This window comes from Pavona decussata, unplaced genomic scaffold, assembly GCF_977016875.1.
Source record: "Pavona decussata unplaced genomic scaffold, jaPavDecu1.1 SCAFFOLD_67, whole genome shotgun sequence".
Lineage (NCBI taxonomy): Eukaryota > Metazoa > Cnidaria > Anthozoa > Scleractinia > Agariciidae > Pavona > Pavona decussata.
The window spans coordinates 2,845,001-2,855,940 of NW_028145486.1; the positions used below are offsets into that span (position 1 = coordinate 2,845,001).

The 10,940-nt window shown below is 39.2% G+C and overlaps 2 protein-coding genes across 2 annotated transcripts in view; both read left to right on the forward strand.

The window, feature by feature from the left end:
- The window catches only part of LOC146478080 (uncharacterized), an 8,861-nt gene extending 8,276 nt beyond the window's left edge, over window positions 1-585 (forward strand). Inside the window, exon 6 of the mRNA XM_085112794.1 lies at window positions 1-585. This exon is cut by the window's left edge and continues 1,227 nt beyond it. The gene's annotated coding sequence lies outside the window, so the exon portion shown is untranslated.
- Window positions 1-9,052, forward strand: part of LOC146478073 (uncharacterized) — an 89,886-nt gene extending 80,834 nt beyond the window's left edge. Inside the window, exons 3-6 of the mRNA XM_085112798.1 lie at window positions 3,804-3,866; window positions 5,204-5,257; window positions 5,778-5,927; window positions 7,710-9,052. Of these exons, the coding sequence (XP_084968924.1) occupies window positions 3,804-3,866; window positions 5,204-5,257; window positions 5,778-5,927; window positions 7,710-8,185 (743 nt within the window). The 3' untranslated portion in view covers window positions 8,186-9,052. The remainder of the gene's footprint in view (window positions 1-3,803; window positions 3,867-5,203; window positions 5,258-5,777; window positions 5,928-7,709) is intronic.
- The last annotated feature ends 1,888 nt before the right edge of the window (window positions 9,053-10,940 follow it).

Genomic DNA, 10,940 nt, shown 5'->3' on the forward strand with positions numbered 1-10,940 from the left:
AAAAATAAACAGTTGCCAGAAAAGCGAAGCTTTGAGTGTATCTGCTAAATTTTGAGGATAATCCGTTGAGGCGAGGGCATTATCATCCGATATACCAGCAAGTCTGAAAGGGGTCTGATTAGTTTCTGAAATGCGCGCCCTTTACAACGGAAAAGGCAAAAATCACTGGCCACGAAGTGATGACAATCAAATAAATGCAAGCTAACCAACTTAAGACATTTTTTTAAAATGTGATCGGATTATAACAAGTAAGACTTCGCGGGAAAAAATCGGAGACTGTTATCGTCCGATACGCGGCTATCATCCGATTTCGTACCACGTGACTTGTTTTGTCCAATGAGAACGCGCGGAAATTAATTGGTAGGTTATAATTCATTATATTCAGAAAGAATCTTTTAATCAGAAGCACTAGTGGACAACTCGGTTAATAGCTTGTATAATTTAACCCGAGATAAAGGTGTAATACAGGGAGGTCTTTCGCGTGATGTGATAAATACTCGTAATTTTGCTCTCCAAGCTGGGACTACCAAACTAGCTGAACAACACAGCAAGTTGTGTGAAGTTCAATAAAATACAGCAAATAATTCCGCCCTGAGTGATGTAAATAAGCACCATGAAATTTTTAAATAGTTCTAAGATATACCTCTGGCCCCGGTTGTTCAAAGAGCGCAGCGGATAACTCCATCCAGTGGACAAATCGCTATCCAGAGGATAAAATGTACTCCGACCAATACATTATATTTTATCCGCTGTTTGAACCGACTGGGGAGTTGTCAGGGGCGAAGCTAGGCTCAGGTGATTATTTCCCTAATCTTAAGCTAAGAGAACCTCATTGCTCTTGTTTTAACAAAATCGTTATTGATCCTGATAGCTTTATCTCGCGCTAATTTTGATACGGGGATAGCACAGTCATATGATTATTTGCCAATAACAGCTTTTCGTAACTAGGTAGCTGTAACTGGACACCCGTACTGCGCGGAAGTTAGACCACAAGCACTACCTTATTTTTCTTAGGAATAGTAAATCGAGTGAACAACGAGGGGACGTGACGCGGGGAGGGAAGCAAAACGTAAATTATATTTTATTTTTTTCCAATATAATCTGAACAATTATTGTACTTAACGTTTCGTCCAGAGACCTTTTTTATGCATTAGACTGCCCAGTGAATTAAAGAAAACTTACAAAGTTTGTTGGTGGATTTTTGGGAAGATTCCCTCACCCCATAACACCTTACGCGCTTCTCGTCTCTGGAATCCAATCCCCCTCGCCCTAAAAACAAACCAACAAATGACGCCATGACGGAGTATGAATCAGCCCGCACTCCTTGCTTCATTTATTCTGTCGTCCGGTCTGCACACAGGTGTAAAAATCTCGAGAACAGGAATCCACGCACAACTTGATCAAGGGCGTTAAAATTGTGTAAAGAGATTTAGAATAAACTGGCCCAGATGGTTTATTAATTTGCCTGTACTTGACCTGGGTCAAAGCTCGCAAGTAGATTAAAAAATAAGACTTCTATTTTTGTTAAGTCTTGGAGTCGTCCCATAATCGAGTCACGTCCTTAATATTACTAAGCAAATATCAGAATATTGATGGAATTGGTATGAAAAAGGAAAAGGCGTTATTTTGGAGCTGTTGGAAACAGTTGTTGTTGTTGCTTGTTTTTTTTTTCAGTCAAGATCCTTGTTCAAATGGCAAGTTCTATCAAGATTCCTCAGTAACATAATCATGAGTAGTAACAACACTTTAATTGTGGAACAAGTCCAACTGCCTGGATCAAAGCTCACAAGTAGATTTAAAGGAAATAAGACGTCTATTTTTGTTCTGAGTTCTGGACTCTTTCCATAATCGAGGCACGTTCTGTAATACTAAAATTGATGGATGGTGTGAAAAAAGGAGGGGGTTTTACTTAATTGGGGCTGTTGGGAGCAATTTGTTTTTCAAGACTGAAGATTATAATTGTGGGAAAATCTATCACTGTGATTTCAAACGTCAGTCGGTAAAAGAAAAAAGGCTTTAGAGCTAGGAAATTAGATTAAATTAAAGAAGAAAAAAATTACCCTATTACTATGGAGGATTTTGATCATACCTGTTCCTTCTTTTTAGCAAAAATTTAAAGCTTACAAGTCGACGAGTAGTTATTAACCTGTTACTATGGTTGTTCCGTTTAGAAAGTTTGCTAAGTTGAGGCCTTGACTCGTTCAGTAAAGATGCGGCAGCGATCAAGGAACTATACGTAACTCTGTAGCGTCTGAGCCGTGAGCGAGATTATCTGTACAATTAGTTTCCGTTTTATAAATAGCGCGACAAAGCACATTAGCTGAGGCAGACGCGTGCGTTCAGGCAGATTTCTTTGCGAAGGTACGGTCAGGATCATAAACTAAATCAGTTGATTATGGATACGACAACTAAAGAACAAAGAAACAAATTCGGCATCTCCGAGATTCTCCGTTGCTTGGTTTATATAGCAGCGATCATTTTTCTTTTTTCTTGCATGGTTTTTCAAGCTTTCTTTTTCATGGATCATTTACAAATGAAACAGAAATTGGCTACAATGGATGAGAAGATGACCTCATTCGAACTGGCGACAAAGTCGTTCGTCCCTTCAAGTCCACCTCAGAATGAAGCCAAGCATGGTTTTAAAGATTTGCATGTTCGACTGAGGAGGACCGTTGCTTTAAGTCTTCAAAGCCTGGAGAAGCGACTGAAAGTTCTGGAAATCAGGTAAACCGATATAATCCGTCACAGCAAGGGTTTTAATAAGTTGGTTTTCAAGAAGAAAAAAAGCGTGAACCACCACTCGTATCATACTTCTCCTTGGAATCTGGTTTAATCTTGTTTTCCTTGGATCATCAGATACTTAATTCTCCTAACCTATTTAGCTAAATTTCCTGTTATTAGAGGTCAACGAACTTTGAAAATCAATCCTTGTTTTAAATTTAAAGTTGGCGCTAATTTATTTTCCTCCTTTCAGGGTTCTCAGTGACAACAAATCCACTCCAAAAGATGTGCTAGGAACAAGTGTGTCATTCAGAGGTTTGTTTGACGGCAGTCTTCATGATCAGTTTTTCATAAAAAAAAATCGAACAAATTCTGTTTAAAAAAGACGAGATAACTGTGTGCTCTACTAATAATTGCGATTTTTGTTGAGCCGTAAAAGCGTCTGGGAGGAAAAGGAAGTTTTAATTTTTGTCCCTTTATGTGCTTAAACGTGTAGGCTGATCGGAAGAGAGGAAGACGTGACTGGCAATCTTGTTGCACCGTTGCGACGCAAGTTGCACGGATCCGGTTGCCTAGTCTAACACACCCTACAATGAACATGTCTCACAACGTTTTTGTTGCAGTCACCGTTTCGGGTAGTAGATCCTACTTCTACTTCTCGCAACAGTTGCAGCAACTACAAATTGCTAGACATGTTCATGCCCATTTTAGGGCACGTTACACAAGGCAATGATATATTCGTGCAACTTGTGTACATGTCGCAACAAAGTAGCGAGAAAAAATACAAGAAATTAAAAATTGCCTAGTGTAGTAGTACTTTTAGTCATTTTTCTAAAGTATGACACTGTGTGCTGTTTGTGCCTTAAACAGCAAATTATAAGATTCCAGCTGCAGGCAAAGGAAGGAAATAACAAATGATTGCAATATTGTTCCTTATGAGACCTCATTTTTTCTGACTTCACCAACTCGAAAGGAAGCTAGTCTGCGCTAACCTGTGCCGCTCGATAGCCGCTCTGGGACAAGACTGAAGAGCAGAAGAATGTCATTTACGATGCTAATGTGGATTGTTTTGTTTTATGCAGGACGAGACGGGAGGGACGGCAGGGATGGTCCTGCAGGTCCCCCGGGACCACCTGGATTACCAGGTAAGTGAAGATGGTAATGGTATAATACGGGTGAAAAATTGAAAACTTGAATGTCTCTGAAAGTTCTAAATAAAAATCCTGATTGGTTCGTTTTAATCAAGTGGTCTATCTCATTTGCATACAAAGTCATGACCTCATTACGTCATTTCTACAAATATTGACGTCACGATGAAGCAATTTGCTTGCTCCTGATTGCTCCATTTTGATCACGGCGGGTATCATCCCTACAATCTCCTTGGTTAGGGGCCAAACCTAACTTCTTTACTAAATTAAGTTACTACTCTGTTCAAAATTCTTGAATAGTCCATGCAATTAGCATAAACATCCTCCCAGTTAACATTTTTAAAAGAACGTAACAATCAGTAAGCATTTAAACAATCCCTGAATCCCATGTGAAAAGATGCCGGTATGCCAAGATATGAATAATGTGGCAGCCAATGTTGACAAACAAGGATTAATCGGTGCTTGGAAAGTTCTTTTTCTTTAAAGATTTAAAGGGGAATTATCATGGGGTTTTTGGTATCTTTTGTTAAAAATGGTGAAATAAGACCTTCAATCAGCTGCCAAATAATTCTAGAATGACGAGAGGAAAGAAATCAACTCAATTCTTGAAAGGAACAACTTGTGATCTGTTCTAGTGCATTCTGGAAACAAAAATGCGAGAACTTGAAAAACATTAGCCTAACATTTTTCAAGTTTCAATCCATACCGGCCTACTCTGTCTCTGGCCAGAGGCACTAATCGACAGTTTTATTAATTGCACTGGGTTGATAATTTATAACAAACTTGACAATTATTTCTTTGTTTCCGCTGACAGACAAAAATTTTTGGGTTTTGAAATGACAGCAAATTTGCGGGATACTTCCCCTTTAATTTTATTTGTAGCTGTGATTAAGAATCGTCTTAAGAGTCCTCACGTTGAATGCTTTCCTGTTAAGACTTGGAGATTAAGGTGGTCCTCTCTTGTGGCATAGGAAGAAACACTTTCTTTGTCGCTGCGAATTAATTGTTCAAATACCGATTCCACTGAGGTTTCCGTAGAAAAATGTCATAGTCTTTTGAAGTCGTATTTTAGATTGCTATATATAAGGGGGCTAGTTTCTAAAGAACCTATGGTGCTGCGTCGGTTAGGAATGGAAACGAATGTTTGGTTTTATCAACAGAGTTAATAAGGGAAATTTGACCACCGTAAAGAGATTCCAGTGCTGACGTTTGGAGCATTAGTCCTTCGTCACAGCCATTCCCTCCAAATTACTACCTTATCGACTCTAGCTGTTGGTAAAACCAGACATTCGTATTTAAACCTTAATACTCAGTTCCTTTATTAATTTATTCAGGTCGCGACGGGCGAGAGGGTCTTGTCGGACCACATGGTCTTCCTGGACCAAAAGGTATCTACCGAATAAACGTCATAAGTATGGTGTTGCTTGCGTTGGTTTTTTTTCTGAAACTGGATATACAGAAGAAATTAAAGAACAAAACTAACACATTATAATCAAATATTCCACCTCAGAATTCACAAAATGACCAACTCCCAGTTGGCTTGATAGCTCAATTGGTAGAGCACTGCACCGGTATTACAGAGGTCATGGGTTCGAATCCCGTTCAAGCCTGAGTTTTAGTCAGACTTTCTTTACGAAACTTCTTAAGTTGTGTACATAACTGCGATGGTGATTCACTTAAATCACTTATTCATACAATGTAATCTGGCGTTGATATTGATCACGAGTTTGGACAAGTTTTTGAGACCATGGTTTTGGACCACATGTGGTCGCTTTGGTATCGATTAGGCAAAAACATAGCAAATTTCACTCATTAGAGAAAGACAGGTGTAATACGTGAGAAAGTAGTTAGTGCTCCGTGTCTTTATGTCGAAAATTTAAAGTAAACCGCATCTTTGAAACGCTTTAGGTGACGTTGGTCAAAGCGGAAGAGAGGGCTCTCAAGGACCACCTGGACCAAAAGGACACAAAGGACAAGAAGGACAGGGGCCTTCTGGAGTGAAGTACGTTCGCTGGGGGCGCACAAACTGCAGTGGAGATGCTCAGGTTGTGTACACAGGTAGGTATGCACTTCGTGTTACTGAATAAATTTATGACGTTTGTTATTGAAGTGAGGAATGCTGGATAGGGGAAAATATTATAATTACTGATTTTAAGAGCCTTCTGATATCTCATTTTTAGTATAATTACTCAGGTGATTATAGAGATTCTGTTGATCTGATTGGTCGAGGATTGCGTCATATCCTGCTATAATCACCTCGCGCGAGGTGATTATAGCGGGAGCACTAACTTTCAAAATGGCCGCTTAGCTATTTGTTGACATTTCTGAAAAAGAAGTAAATAGAATGAAAGAAAATGCAATTCCGAAAGGCACTAAAGATGCAGCTAAGTCCGAGGTGATACTTTTCGAAGGAAAGAGATGAAAAGTTTGCTATTTGTAATAAAAAAACCCCTAATAAATTGCATGTTGTCGATCTCGATGACTTAAAATGAAAACAACAAATTAAGTTAAATTCGAGCAAGATTTTCTTTATTAACAGAATGATTTCACAAACAAAACGAGTTTAAGACAGAATTTCAAAGTATGGAAGTAACAAGATGAATAAATGTCTCTGTAAGTTTTACGTTTCAGTGGCGAGAAAAGAAAACAGTTTTTATAATCTGAAAACTAGTTTGTTGTCGGTTCGAGCGGCTCCCGACCACCATCTAAAGTCACCGCCTCACAACAAAATATTTTCATCTGTGACAACCGTGTACTTGTTTAGTGAAGCCAATAAATGACTTAATTCCTACCTGAAGCAGCTTATCTCCGAGGGCAATTTATAAACGTCCGTTAACCGGCGAAGCCATCATGTCAACAAGAAATTGTGCAATAAAATGCTATCGCTAACACTTGTGATCCCGGCTCGAGTTTTACACCAAACAGCCTGGTTCATCTCCATCTATTTTGGTAAACGGGTCGGAGAAACCTAACATTCATTCACAGAAGTCAGTGCTTCGTCTCAATGAAGCGGCAGTTAAAGAATATTGACATTCTGCTTGAGGCCGTGTGCAGTTTATCGATTGCGCATGTGATTTCGATTGAGCATGTGATCGGCAGACTGCGCGTCTCTGTTCAATGACGCGTGACGATTTGAAACAAACAAAGAAAATCGAGATTTTTCGGACGGTACTTGTTTTTCTCTGATAATCACCTGAGTAATTATACTAAAACAATTATTCGCCTCAGGCTCAGTAAATATTGGTGAATATTCCCCTCGACTTCGTCTCGGGGAATATTCACCAATATTTACTTCGCCTTCGGCGAATAATTGTTAAATATTAATGATACATAGTTCGGAGTGCGGTTTGAGGCTTAATGAAGTCTCTTAATAAAAAGACAACAGAGCGGGAGGTCAGTTCGAATCCTGGACCATGACCATGACCTCTGCGATGCCGGTGCAGTGCTCTACCAACTGAGCTATCAAGCCAACTGGGAGCTGGTCATATTGTGAGTTAGTAATATACCCGTGAAGGATGAATAATTAAATGACTTTAAATATGTGCCTCCCAATATTGCTCATACGCGTTTGTTTCTCCAAATGTTGCCGACCATTCAACAGGGGATGTCAAGATCGAGTGGTCGACCGGAGGGGAGGGAAAGGGGAGGGGGAGAGGAGGGGTGCAGATTAATCGAGAAAGGAGAAAGGATGTTTTCTAGTAAATCACGTTACCACATGCTTGGAGCTTGCACAATGACTTATTTAAATGTAACTAGTATTTATTAACTAAGGAAAAACAATCTAAACGTTGCTTCCTTAGCTTAAATATATATACTTTTTTACTGTTATGCTGTACTTAGGGTTCGTAGCAGGTGCCCATTACACTCACAAAGGAGGCGGAGCGGAATACATCTGTTTGCCAAACCGACCCAAATATGCAAAATACACAAACAGTTTTGAAGGCAATGGAGCCATATATGGGGCAGAGTATAAAGTGAGTGAGTTCAATCCTTTCAACAGAAATGTCCACGAGCATGATGCACCTTGTGTCGTGTGCTATGTCAGGTCACGTGGCACCCAACTGATGATCCCTGCAAGGAATGACTGTCCTCATGGATGGACCAAAGAGTATCATGGGTACTTGATGACTCAACATTGGAATCATGCAGGAGCGAATTTTATTTGTGTTGATCATGAACCAGAATCGGTTCCAGGAAGTCACAGCAATCACAATGGTGCATTATTGTACCTGGTGCAGGCGAACTGTGGGTACTTTTCAACTTGTCCACCTTATTACGATGGGCGTGAGCTGACATGCGCAGTGTGCACTAAATGAGTTGATTCAAATTGGCAGTAAAAATAAACTGATATCTTTGGATTAGGAAATGCTTCAGTGACCACAGCTATAGTTAGTCCTACATTATGGTATACATGATTTTGGCCCAGCTAAATGCAATCACTGTAGAACGAATATCAGACAGCCTGCAATAAGTTTTCAAGGACCTAAACTGTTTAATTCCTTTAATTCAGAAATTCAGAATACTGATAGTCTTTCTCTGTTTAAATCTAAATTAAGATCATTTCTCCTAAATAGACTACTCCTGTTTTGAACGTGCTGTTTCATATTTTGCTGCCTGTGCGTGTTTGATTGTGTACTTGCTTTTTAAACTACGCCTAAAATCCTGATTTCAAAGTTGTAATTTTTTTGAGGAGCCTGTAGCTCGTATAAGCCCCAATGGTTTCTCTATGGGCATCCTCATCATATGTATATGTTTCTCTCGCTGATTCATTTATCTTTTATATTTTAATATACATTTATCTTGTAACGATGTACAAGAATGATGGCAAAAAATAAACTGAAATTGAATTGTACGGTCGATTGTTCAAGTAAAGTAATGAACATCAGTGAAGTCGTGTGTAATTTGTCGCGCCCTTCACATTTGTAAAACGACAAAGTAAACACAGTTCAACCACTCCTAAGAGATATACTTTACACCACAGGCCGAACACCTGTCCTAAGCTCATACTGTGGGCTCAAGGTAATCTCGTAACCAGATCTCCCGCGGATCCGACAGCTCAAAACAGTGAGAATTAATCCCTTGTTTCCTTTATATCTCCTCTGCTTTGACTTAGAAAGATTAAAAGGGTTCAATTAAATATATTAGCTGTCTGTAACTATTTGTATTTTTTGACGTTTTTGATTTGAAGGTATTTTATTTATAGTCGTCCTGATTCACTTCTAATCGCTTTCTATACTCGGAACTTATTACTGTAGGGTGTAGTTGAAGTCGTCCCGATGGAGAAAGAGTCCAGAAAGTTACATTCAGTGGTACATGAATTGAGAAATATTCAGTAATAAAGAAGCCAGATTGTTTAGCCTGCAGCCTTCTGCGACCCTTCCATAGCTTTCAGCCGCCGCGTAAGAGTTTGCGAGAGGGCTACAAGGAAAGATCATGATCGTTTCATTCGGACACGAGTGGCGAGAGCGCGGATTCTGAGAGTGGCTGCGTACCAAGCTTCATGCAGAGGGTAGAAAAACTCCCCTTCCTCAAATTTGTATTTAGCCCCGTATAGTTTAATTACTAATGTATTGCCTTACGTTCGGTGGTTAGATTTCTTACGTTTGAGGGTTACAAATCCTTACGTTTGGGGGTTACAAATCCTTACGTTTAGGGGTTAGATTTCTTACGTTTAAGGGTTACAAATGCTAACGTTCGGGGTTAGATTTCTTACGTTTAGGGGTTACAAATCCTTACGTCTGGGGATTAGATTTCTTGCGTTTGGGGGTTACAAATCCTTACGTTTAGAGGTTAGATTTCTTACGTTTGGGGGTTACAAATCCTTACGTTCAGAGGTTAGATTTCTTACGTTTGAGGGTTACAAATCTTTACGTTTGCGAGTTACATTTCTGACGTTTTGGGTTTACAAATCCTTACGTTCAGAGGTTAGATTTCTTACGTTTGGGGGTTACAAATCCTTACGTTCAGGGGTTAGATTTCTTACGTTTGAGGGTTACAAATCTTTACGTTTGCGAGTTGCATTTCTTACGTTTGGGGATTACAAATCCTTACGTTCAGTAGTTAGATTTCAACCGTTTGGGGGTTACAAATCCTTACGTTTGGGGGTTAGATTTCTTACGTTTAGTGGTTACAAATCTTTACGTTTAGGGGTTAGATTTCTTACGTTTAAGGCTTACAAATCCCTACGTTTGGGGGTTACAAATCCTTACAATCAGGGGTTAAATTTCTTACGTTTGCGGGTTAAAAATTTTTACGTTTGGGGGTTAGATTTCTTACTTTAGGAGTTACAAATGTTTACGTTCAGGGGTTAGATTTCTTTCGGTTGGAGGTTACAAATCCTTACGCTTGGGGGTTAATTTTTTTTTTTATGTTTAAGGGTTACAAATCCTTACGTTTAGCTGTTAGATTTCTTACGTTTGGGGACTACAAATCCTTACGCTTGGTAGTTAGATTTCTTTTGTTTGGGTTTTACAATTCCTTACGTTTGGGGTTAGATTTCTTACGTTTAGGGGTTACAAATCTTTACGTTTGGGAGTTACATTTCTTACGTTTGGGGGTTACAAATCCTTACGTTTGGAGGTTGGATTTCTTACGTTTGGGAGTTAAAAATCCTTACGTTCAGGGGTTAGATTTTTTAACTTTTGGTGGCTACCAATCCTTACGTTTAAGGTTAGATTTCTTACGTTTAGGGGTTACAAATCGTTACGTTCGGGGGTTATAAATCCTTACGTTTAAGGGTTAGAGTTCTTACGTTTGGGAGTTACAAATCCTTACTTTTGGGTGTTACAAATTCTTACGTTTGTGGGATACAAATCCTTACGTTTGAGGGTTAGAATTTTTACGTTTTGGGGTTACAAATCTCTACTTTCCAGGGTTAGATTTTGTACGTTTAGAAGTTACAAATCCTAACGTTCGGGGGTTAGATTTCTTACGTTTGGGGGTTACAAATCCTTACGTTTGGCGGTTAGATTTCTTAAGCGTGAGGGTTACAAATCCTTATGTTTAGAGGTTAGATTTTTTACGTTTGGGGATTACAAATCCTTACGTTTTGGGGTTAGTTTTCTTACACCT